The sequence below is a fragment of the Oryzias latipes genome, chromosome 10 (genome assembly GCF_002234675.1).
Source record: "Oryzias latipes chromosome 10, ASM223467v1".
NCBI classification, from domain to species: Eukaryota; Metazoa; Chordata; class Actinopteri; order Beloniformes; family Adrianichthyidae; genus Oryzias; species Oryzias latipes.
Genome location: NC_019868.2, coordinates 21,185,144 through 21,196,410, shown reverse-complemented (window position 1 = coordinate 21,196,410; position 11,267 = coordinate 21,185,144). Strand labels below are relative to the sequence as shown.

The following is an 11,267-nucleotide window of genomic DNA, read 5'->3' as shown; positions in this document are numbered from 1 at the left end:
GTTGACAATCTTGTGTATACCTATCTTAATCTAATTTCATTTAATAAATCACCTTCTTCTCACTGCTGATTACCTTAATGATAAAAAATACAGAAAAATAATTGCCTGTGCAATTTCATTGCATTTCATTTTTACACACAAAAAAAAGTTTAGCTGATTCTTTAAACAAACCTCAAACAAAGGCACTAACGTCCCACCATTTTTCTAAAATCTTGTGACTTTTCTCTGGCCACATTCTTCACTGACTTGTAAAATGCTGTTTTGAGTTCTAGATCACGCATTGGAAAGAGATAAGGCACAAGCCGTCACGGCTGTGGTGAACTGACGTGAAGACAAATAGCAGCTCAGGTTGTTTTTTATCCAAAAAAAAAAAGCCAAAAAACAAACATTTACAAGCATTTTGAAGTCTGCTCATATAAATCTAATCTGATTCCTGTGTAGGGTCATGAGGATGCTAAAGCCTACCCAGTTCCTTTAATCAAAGGCGATGTACAGTTTGCTAGTCCATTGTAGGGCTGTTTGTCATGTCAGCAAAAACGTCATGTAAAAACTGAAAAATTTGTTTTTTGGAGTAATCTATGTTTACAAAAAAGCTCAATGTTGGCAAGTGGAGGAACCTAAAAAATAATCAAATTAACTAAAAAACATCATTTTAATGAACAAAGTGTTATGAAATAACTGAAATATGGTGAAATGCTGAAATATGTACAGTGCCATAGTAGCTTTCACACTGTGTGGATCACCTTATTTATAGTTTACTGCATAATAAAACAAGTAAAGTGCAAAATCCACACAATTAGTAAACCCTTATACATTGACAAAATGTTGGCTGTTTAATAAGGAATCAATAAATAAATAAATAAATAAAAGCTCTCATTGGTTTACATGCCAGAAAGCTCGGACAGTTCATGCAAGAGGAGAGCGAAAGATGGACGGTCATCGGGTTTCTAGAAAAAAGATAAGAAAAAAAAATGTTGTCACAGTCAGTCACTGGTTGCTTGTTGAATGAGTAGATTTCCTGTTCTGACCTCCTTCCAGCACCAATCCATCAGCATGTAGACTGCGTCCGAGGCCAGGCGAGGTTTTAGGAGCCTCAGGCCTGCGTTCAGCGACTCCACCACTTCTGAGTTTGAACGGTTATCGTACGGAAGACGGCCCTCGTTGTACACCTCCCACATAAGCACACCTAAACCACAGAGAGTCCAGGTATTAAAAACATCTACTACCTTGTGGTTGCAATGGTCACAGAAACTGAAGGCAGATTGCTTGTACTTAAAGCACCATTGATAAGAAAAAGCAGACTGATGCATTTCAGGAGGCATTAATTTATGGAGTCACATGAATTAAAAAAAAGTCAAATAATTGAAAATATTAATAAAAGTGTTCGTGCTCCTGCATGTTGGTGTTTGTTCCCTTCGAAAAATGCTAAAAGAGTAGCTTAATATTGTTTTACAGGTATAATATAGTACAAAATGATTAGCTTTTTCTGGTTTACTGTAAGACTTGTGACTCTTTTGAACTGAACAAAGAGGAACAAAGGGTGTGAAGTAATAATCCGTTTGACCACATAAATACCACAATCTGTGAGGTTCTGTGATGAACTTACGACTTGACCAGAGTGTGGTAGAAATTTTAGTTTTACCTAACATTATTACCTAACATTACTACATTTATGACTTCCTGCCACAACTATTTTCTTAAGTAAAGTTCAACCTACAGATTTTTTTAACTGATGCCAAATCGAGAGAAATTTTAATTCTAAAACCTGTGGTGATTTCTGACCCATGGTGCAATGACTTCCTAGCTGTTCCCTGTATGACGGTAAATATGTGATGCTGGGTATTTTTCAAATGCTGTGTTCTTATGATCTTCATTTAAGCTGTAATGATGTCATAAAGAAATTTGCCAACTGTTGGACGAATAAAGGGTTATCTTATCCTAAAAACACAATCAGTGAAAATGGTTTCTTTCAGGGTTAAAAGTAAAAAATTTTAAATAAAAGCTGACTTTATTATGTGATTTAATGTAATTACACCGGTCTTTTATTTCTTTCTTCTGGGTTAAATTGATCCTTAACTAATGTCAGAAAAATACAAACAGGATAAGAAACACATTGTAGGTTTTTAAGCAGTTTTTATAACATTTTCCTCTTTTAAGCTTATAAGAAATCTCTTCTCATGAAAGAAGTTTAAAATATTCCTTGTTATGGTAAATATATATCTTTATGAAAGTTCCGAAAAGATTATAAAAGCTTAAATTTAACAAATCACTGCTTTTATGGTAAAATATGTTCTAAATCTCGATCTCTGACAAGAAAATTCCCATAAACAAAAGCATTTAGTTACAGAAAGATGAAAAACAAACAAAAGACTTTAAGGCTTATTTTAGTTCTAAAATAATTAAATTCCAAAACCATCAAAACAATTTCTGCCCTTTTGATTTCATTTAAGGTGACATTTAATCCATTAAATGAAATAAATTGGCAGAAACGATGTAACTTAAAGACTGTAAAGACCCACAAATAAAGGTGAGCGTACCAAATGACCAGACGTCAGACTTGCTGCTGAACTTGGAATATTTGATCACCTCTGGGGCTGACCACTTCACAGGAAACTTGGAGCACAGGGAGCTTGTGTATTGGTCATCAAGAACGTACCTGTGGTGGACATCACTGAATTATCCAGCAGTTTGCTACAAAACATGTCAGTTTTCATATAAGACTTTTTAAATAAGCATACCTGGTCATGCCAAAGTCTGACACCTTTACCTCGTTATTCTTTGAGATGAGGCAATTCCGAGCTGCCTGCATGACAGATGCAGAACAAAACTTTTGCAACAGACTGCACAATAAAAAGTCTTTGATAAAATGTCTTTATACTTGGTTTTACCAGATCCCTGTGGATAAAATTGGAGCTTTCCAGGTACGCCATCCCTTCGCTGACATCCAGACACATTCCCAGCAGCGTTTCCTGAGACAAGTGGCCTCTCTTCTCCAGCAGGTAATCTGTCAGACACCCTTTCTCCATGTACTCAAACACCAGACACATGGGAGAGCGCTGTGCGCACACTCCAAAGAGCTGCACCAGTTTACAGTGAGACAACTTCCTGTAGGAGCACACAGCAACACAAACTCGCTTGTTTTACATTGGTTTTACACAAAATATGTTAAAAATGCACCTCACTTACATCATAACTTTTGCCTCCTCTTTGAACTCGTCATCGGTCATGCACTCTTCTCGCACCATCTTCACCGCCACCTTCGTCTCCCTCCACCTCCCCTCCAGTACAAGCCCAAACTGCCCGCTGCCTATCTCCTCCCCCAGGATCAGCTCCTCAGGGAGGATGTCCCACTGATCTGTTGAGACCAACAAATACCAAAATCATGAAGTTAATAATCCATGCTTCCACCTACTGTAACTTTTCTTTAGAGTGGCTGGTGTTAAAACATTCAAGACATTAGTTCAGGTAATTTTCGTTTGAACGGATAGGCCAATACATCACATGACCTTCAGCAGCTTCCTGGAAGCAGCATCCATCTGGCAAAACGGGGTATCTCAGCCGTGTTATCAGACCTGCAGAGTGCATTAGATAAGTTATCATGCAAATATATATAAATATATATCAAAGAAAAACAAATTCCTTAATGCTAAATGTGTGCAGAAGGCATGTTTACCAGCAGCATTGTGTTGGTGATAGTGGATGAGCTCAGGAATGGTGTTGAACAGATACTTTTCAGCCAAGTAGAACTGTCCTCCTTCCTCCTGCCTTATCTGATAATGTTTCACCCTGGGATTCTTTTCACCTTTTGATCTAAAAAATACATATGTATTTACATTTTAGAGCAACAAACATCATAAGAAAATAGCAAAATGTAAACTAATGTTTTTAAAAAAGACAGAAAAAGGGGATGTTTACTTATGTAGAACATGTTCAAACATACTAATGTAAAATAAAATGTCAGAAAGCACATTTTGTGTAGACTCTTTGAGTTGTATGTGGTTAAAATGACAGTTACCCGGGCGCTTTGGTGTAAACGGACACCGTGTAGACTCCTGCTTGTCTTGAGTCCCGCACCATGAATGCACCTTCTTTTCCCTGTAGTAAGAATGAAGATATTGCATAACACAGCTGACTGTCTTGCACACATCTCTTTTCTCACTTTTTTAAGATTTGTTGCTGGCCAAGCTCTTTGAAAGTGTCTGAGTCGCAGGAGGTGATGGGAGCGCAGTTCTCCCACCTGTTTGCAAAGTTCAGCAGACATTCTGTCAGCAGGAAATTCAGTTTTGAAGGAAACATCGCGGTTTTGAGAACAAATGTTCACGTCCCATGTCACTCCACAATGTCAGTTTGCAGGTGCATTATTTTTGCAAAAGCAAGATTTCTGTGGGCGGCACTATTGAAAAGTAAAGTGCGTCTTATCATGCCAGAGGAATTTTTTTTTTCTTTTACTTGATTTTTGAGATTACCAACCAGGTAATTTTCCATAAAGCACGACAAAGTTTAAAATAAATAAATAAATAAGTGGTTTATGCTCCTACCTTTTTCATTAACAAGTCTTCTGCCTCGGCTCTGTTAATGTGCTTGTTGTACCATCTGTAAAGCGACAAATCAACAAGTACATCTAAACAGTGTCTTGTAGATGTGTAAGATTAAATAAGATCTGACAAAACTCACTGAAATCTCTCAAAGTTTTTGCCACATTTTTCCGCAACGTACGTACTGGGCACAAAACCAGTTTTACTGTTAAGAAAAAAAAAATCACAAATATGTTCTTTAGAAATATTTAATTTTCAATGTATTGGTTTTTTAAAAGAAGGTCAAATCTGCTTTTTTATTTATTTATTTATTTTTTAAAGCCTTACCCCTTGTCGTCCTGCACAGCCCACCACTCAGAGTGGGAGCTGTTGATCAACAGGTACTCCTGATCTTTCTGGAGGGGCAAATCGTCGTCTCCCATGGGCACATAATCTTGCAAAGCTATGACCATCCCCTGTGTTGAAGGTTGTAATGACATCTGCAAAAATCAACCATATCTAAGAAACAATTCACTACTAAAAATTCATTCAAAAAGGCAAAAACAATGTACAAGACATGACTGGACTTTTACAGTTAGGGTAACATTTGATGAATAAACCGGCTGTCTCAGTTCTATTCAAATAAATCTACCAGATGTACAGAAAAGGCAAAGCAAAAAAAAGTCAAGTAACTTTGCTATGAATTGCTACAAATTGCTGTAAATTAACTGATTTGTCAGTTTTCAATGGCTGCATTAATAGAACATTAACATTTGAAGAGGTCTACCTCTGGATCTGGGAGTTGGGGAAGTGGCTTCTTAGTGACTGTGGATTAAGTAAACAGTGGAATTAGTAGTTAAGGCTTTTTCTTGCATATCACAAGCACTGACACAGAATCCTATGCAGAGTATAAAGATTTTAGCATCTAAAATGCAGATTTTTAGGCCACAATCCCTTTTTAGGGAGAATATTCACAAAGGTAAACAAATAAGAAATAAATATATGATAAATATATGAAATGGAACGTGTGAGATCTAATTGTAACTAAAAGAAGAAACAATAACAAATGAATACAAACCACAACCCACTGGATCATACACACGACAACCTGCTGCCAGTTTGTCAGTTTGTAGGCAGCATCTCCATTTTCCATCCATCCAGAAGTTTGTGTGGTATTTTGCAACCAAACTGTTATATTTAGTCTCTACATAGAAAGATGAACATATTTCTTTATATGCAGGTCAAGATATTAAAATTACAATGATACAAAGAGGTTCTGATTGAATTACCCTCCTTGAGGGCTTTGACCCATCTCATACGACAGTCGTTGTCTGGAGCAAAAATGTAGAGGTAATAGTTGTCATGAAGAACCTGCAAAGCATTTGTGATTTAAAGAAAATATGAGACAGAAATCTTCAAAATTCCTTTGAATTAAAAATGAAATAAATTATTTTTTAAGTTAAAAAACTGCGACTGGTACCTGAAATGGGTACTTGTATTGGCATGGTATGGGGATGTCACTACACACAATTTCCACACACTTAATACTGGACAGTTGAATGCAACCTTTTAGCATGGGCTTCTTCTGCAAGATCGTGCCATTTCCAAAAGTTGTCAGTTCAGTCAAGCTCAATTTGACAATTCCATGAAGCACACAAGCACTCACCCCCGAACGGCGCTCAGAATACTTCAGCTCCTGTGTGTCCAAAACAAAAAATCTCTCTTTGTAATTACACGGTGACGTTCTCTTCTTTTGCTGAGATTTTTTGATCATGGTTCCCTTCAAAATCACCCGAGGAAACATGGTTAGCAGTTGAGAATAACACCACTGGAGACACTGGGTGGTATTGGACGGAGTAACTGAAAGCCTCTGACTGCAGGGGGGAAAAAAAAGGGAGAATGCAAACATTGAAGATGCCGAAGAGTTTCCGGCGTGGGTTAGTTGCATGCAGTAAACCACATCCTTGTGGCAACACTCTGTGCAAGCAATCACACACTGATGTGCACACAAATACACACACGTATCATCACGTATGTTGTGTTAAACTCAATAAAGGTTTTTTTTTTAACATGAACCTTTGATGTACTATTGATCAAATTTTGCATAAAAATGTAAGCTTTTTGTCAGAATTGCTTGGTTGTTAAACAAAAATGTTTTAGAAAACAATTTAAATTTTCATATTAAATCAAAAGCTAAAAACAAAAATAACACTGTTAATCAATACCTAAGAAGCCATAGCTGGGGTTTTTTTTCGGAATTTTTAAATTTTCTTTTTTCTTCATTTAAAAGAAACTCTCCGCTTGTATCAAAATTGTAGTAAAAAAGTACTACTGAAGGAAAACTTAAAAATGAAAAAAATGCAATTTTTAAAAATGTAAAATGCATGATAAGTTATATCCTACAAACACTAAGAATGTCAAGGTTTCATGAATCACTAAATGCAGAAAACAGCAAAAGAGAAAAGTCTGGTTTCTAAGAAAAATGTATCCAAATACAATATGGAACCTTTGATGTACTTTTCATGAGGCTATGTTTTCTTTGGGGTTAGAAAGATTCTTATTTTTCTTTTCAATTTTGGTTCAAATACGATGTTCTTGTTTTGTTTTGCACACTCCGAAGCACAACCTTTGCCCTCTGCTAAATATTCACTAGGCCTATGACAACGTTTATAAAATAAAATGTTACATGTCATTCTTATTTAGTGTCAGGGTCAAGATGAAGTCAGCTTACTTATAATAGTTTGACCATTTTTATTTAAGTGTAAAAAAAAGAAAAAGAATGAATATTAGGTGTTGCTAATTGACTAAGTAGAAAATGAAACATAAAATTCAAAGTTAGACACTTTCACCTGCCCTACTGTATTTAGGGCGTAAAAACAAATGATAGATACATTTTTAAAATTAGAGTCCCCCTCCCCCCCCTTTTTTATGGTTACAGATCTGAACTTTTTTTGCTTGGGTTTGATTTCTTAAGCAGCTTATTTTAAGAACATATTTTAAGATTTATAGGCCTACCAGGATCAGAACCTGAACTCACTATATTAAACAAACAAAAACTAACAAAAAGTTTAAAACAATTAATACAGGAAAGAGATTAGTTTTGAATAAAACCCACTAATTATAAGGTTAATAATGAAATACTTTAAAGGCTTGTCGACGCAACCAATCAACGTCGAGTTTGTTTCCGGGTCACTGTCCAATCCTGGCATCTGAAACTCAACCGGGAAATGAATAAAGCGAAGCTAGTCAGGAGCTAACTGGCTAGAAGAATTTTCATCTAAACTCAACCAATTGAGTCGTTAAACAGGTTTGTACAATAATCAGTTATAAATGTAACCCTTTTATTCGTGTTACAGACCTGTTTCTTTGACTGTAGAGACTGTATTATTCAGCAGATGCAGGAAACGACGTTTGTTGTTAGCCAAACATCAACGGAGCGGTTTTATTAATTAGGTTTTTGTAATAACTTTTACTGTTAGTTAGTATATACGTGGGCTTTTATGTGGTATCTAAATGCACTACGGCGGAATAATTCGAGATTTGTTACGTTAGGTTTGACTTTGACATAGTTCTCAAAATGAATCGTGATGATCATGTGTGTGTCTGTTGTCGACTTGTCCGCCTTCTTACTTAGAAAACAGGTTTAGCTATGTGATGTGTGAACATTATCTGTTGTTGTACTTCTTGTGAGCACGTGTAAAATCCTAAAAAAAACGCGTGGGAAAAAATACTTTTATTGGTTGGAGCGGTTAACGACTCGTTTGGCTACGGTAAACTCTGATCGTGGCAATCTTCAAGTTAAAACATGCACCGACCATATGACATATCCTTCTCTGATTTGAATGTTGTTTTCTTTCCTTCAATAACAATGATACAAAGTGTTGAAAACAGACATCAACAAATATGCATTTTGTAAAAGCTGTGTTTTTTTTAATGTATAGAATGTGCATGTATGCACTTCTCTTTACTAAAATCCACAATTTGACTTGTTTTTGACCCTCATTTGTTCTCTTCTTACATCAGGATGGCTTTTCTTTAAACATTTTTTTAAACTCTGCAGTTTTTTTTTTATTTATTTTTTAATTTTGAATATAAAATCTACTAATTCAGTTGTATTTGCTAAATTGATAGCAGAACAATTATAAGGTTATGTGCACAACAAATAAGCATTTTGAAAAAATGGTGTTAAATCACACAGAAAAAAATCATATTCTTTAACAAGTACAATCTGATAGGGGGGATAGTGATAGATAATATAAATTTAAACATGTTTCAATTGAATAAAAACTGTTTTCTTATAGATAAAGGAATTATAATAATTTGGATTTTTAGTTACCGGTAAGTAGCACAGACAATTTGTTTCAATTAAAAAAACATGAGGATGTAAAGAAGTTTAGGAATCAATCAAAAATCTGTTTAATTGTCCCACAGGTAACTATAATGCAATGGAAGCTGTCACATCTTTATGCCATTTTCCACAGCATTTAGAAATGGCTTTATTGATTAATTATTTTTGGTATTGTAAAACTGATTATGGAAACCTGTATAAGTCTTTTCTCACAATTTTAAAAAAATGTTTCACTTAAAAATTCCTCTACATTTTCTTTAATCTTTTGAAAAATATATTGTAAAACAATGTATTATTGAATAAGTATCTGTAACAGAAACTATAGTAAACCGTGTTAAAATAATTATAACGTTTGTGGATGCATATACAAAACTAGTAATATTAGGCTAAGTGTCAACATTGTACATCTGTTCCTGTGTCTGTTGGTTAATCTGCATTTAATACTTATCTACTCTAACCTAAAAACATGTATATGTTTAAGCTCCACAGATGCATGTTCTTCTTGGTTGTCGCTCTTGCCTCACAGCAAGAAGGCCCCCAGTTCAAGTCCCAGCTGGGGGACCTGAAACAGAATCACCACTGGGGGACCTTTCTCTGTGGCGTTTGCGTGATCCCCTGGTTTTTCTCCAGGGACTCCAGCTCCCTCCCACCGTCCAAAAACAAGCTTCATAAGTTAATTGGTTACTAAATTCTCCCTAGGTGTGAGTGTGCATGGGTGTGTGAACGTGGCTCTGCTACAGACTGGCGAACTGTCCATGATGTCCCCTGCCTTTGCTGAGATAGGCTCCGGCAGCCCCGTGACCCTGAAAGGGACAAAAACGGGTTTAGAAAATGAATAAATAAGGATATTTTTTCTTGAAAGTTATTATTTTGGCACATTAAAAAGGCATAGTTTTGACAAAGTGCTATCATGACTGTGACTTTACTGACTGGAGAAAGCGTTTATGCAAGAGGTAGCTGATGCCATCACCCAGAACATATGAGGGGGTCATTAAAGATTGTTTTACTTCATATAAGTGAGACCCGTGAACTCGCCACAACAGTGGGATCTTATCAGGTGCATGACTGTGTATTTGTTGTTTGGATTCTTTCTAACTTGTAGTTCTATTTATTTTATAATTTTTAGGTCTGCAAAATGGGTGAACCACAGCAGGTCAGCGCACTGCCTCCACCGCCCATGCAGTACATCAAGGAGTATACAGATGAAAACATTCGCAAAGGTCTGGTGCCAAAGCCGCCTCCGCCCATCAGAGACAGCTACATGATGTTTGGCAATCAGTTTCAGTGCGACGACCTTATTATTCGGCCTCTGGAGAGCCAAGGCATCGAGAGGCTGCATCCTATGCAGTTTGACCACAAACGGGAGCTCAAGAAGCTGAACATGTCCATTCTCGTAAACTTTCTGGACCTTTTAGACATCCTTATCAAAAGTCCTGGTAATATTAAACGCGAAGAGAAGATGGAGGACATAAAGCTTTTGTTTGTTCACATGCATCATCTGATCAACGAGTACAGGCCGCACCAAGCCAGGGAGACTCTGAGGGTGATGATGGAGGTGCAGAAGAGGCAGAGGTTGGAGACGGCGGAGAGATTCCAAAAACACCTGGAGAGAGTCGTGGAGATGATCCAAGGGTGTCTTGCTTCTGCGCCTGACGACCTGCTGCAGATGGAGATTCCAGACGTTTCTGAAGGGCCAAAGGGTGCGTCCGGAGCAGCTGCTGCCCCCTGTTCGTCTGGGCAGCCCCCTCGGCTGAAAATGGAACCTATGGATGTTGAGGAAGCGGGGGGCAGCTGTATGGTTGCAGGAAACCAGGAGAAAAATATCCCTTCTTCAAAAAGGGACAAAATATGGGACAAAGACGCTGCCATGTGTAGTATAATTGATGAATTAGCTTAGCTGTATGTTTTTCTTCTCTCTTTTATAACCAGAAATCGTTTGATTGCTCTCTGTTTGACTAATTGCAGTGTTTTCACAAGAACAGGAAGTCTTCTAATGTTAACTTATCTAAAGGCGGTCTTTCAGTTTTTTTTCCTGCACATGGGAAATAATTTAGATAGTTGAAATTCTGTATTAAAACATTGTAGTGTCAGTATTTGTTTTTGCAAGAAACCTAAAAAAACATTTTTCATTTGGGTATGTTTAAAACTGCAAATAAAAGTCTCATGTTCATATTTATGCAAACGTTTCTCCTTTGTTTGCTAGTCCTGTCAGTTCACTTGCTGTTTTCTCACCACTGTGGAATGTAAGCATGATCTATTTATTATATATTTGGTTCCTCCTTTCCATTCAAAAACAGAAGTGTGTTGCTTTTCAGGAAGTTGCTCTGACATAATTTCTACTTTAGTAGAGAGGATCACTCTTTGGATGCAAATAAGTTGCCTTTAGTTGCACTTTCTGTTATGTC

At 36.7% G+C, this 11,267-nt stretch overlaps 2 protein-coding genes across 2 annotated transcripts; one reads left to right on the top strand and one right to left on the bottom strand.

Moving 5' to 3' along the window:
• Positions 1–312: 312 nt before the first annotated feature.
• itk (IL2 inducible T cell kinase) lies at positions 313–6,385 on the bottom strand. The gene is made up of 17 exons (XM_011480390.3): positions 6,181–6,385; positions 5,995–6,099; positions 5,804–5,885; positions 5,593–5,718; positions 5,302–5,339; positions 4,863–5,014; positions 4,675–4,740; positions 4,539–4,593; positions 4,016–4,095; positions 3,674–3,810; positions 3,507–3,572; positions 3,187–3,355; positions 2,889–3,105; positions 2,739–2,803; positions 2,538–2,656; positions 1,029–1,186; positions 313–947 (listed from the first exon to the last, which is right to left on the bottom strand). The coding sequence occupies exons 1-17, from the start codon at positions 6,316–6,318 to the stop codon at positions 882–884; spliced, it is 1,839 nt and encodes a 612-aa protein (XP_011478692.1). The 5' UTR covers positions 6,319–6,385; the 3' UTR covers positions 313–881.
• A 1,320-nt stretch (positions 6,386–7,705) lies between these two features.
• On the top strand, positions 7,706–11,038 carry med7 (mediator complex subunit 7). The gene is made up of 2 exons (XM_004073421.4): positions 7,706–7,821; positions 9,989–11,038. Exon 2 carries the CDS (start codon positions 9,998–10,000, stop codon positions 10,757–10,759), a length of 762 nt encoding a protein of 253 aa, XP_004073469.1. The 5' UTR covers positions 7,706–7,821; positions 9,989–9,997; the 3' UTR covers positions 10,760–11,038.
• Positions 11,039–11,267: the final 229 nt, after the last annotated feature.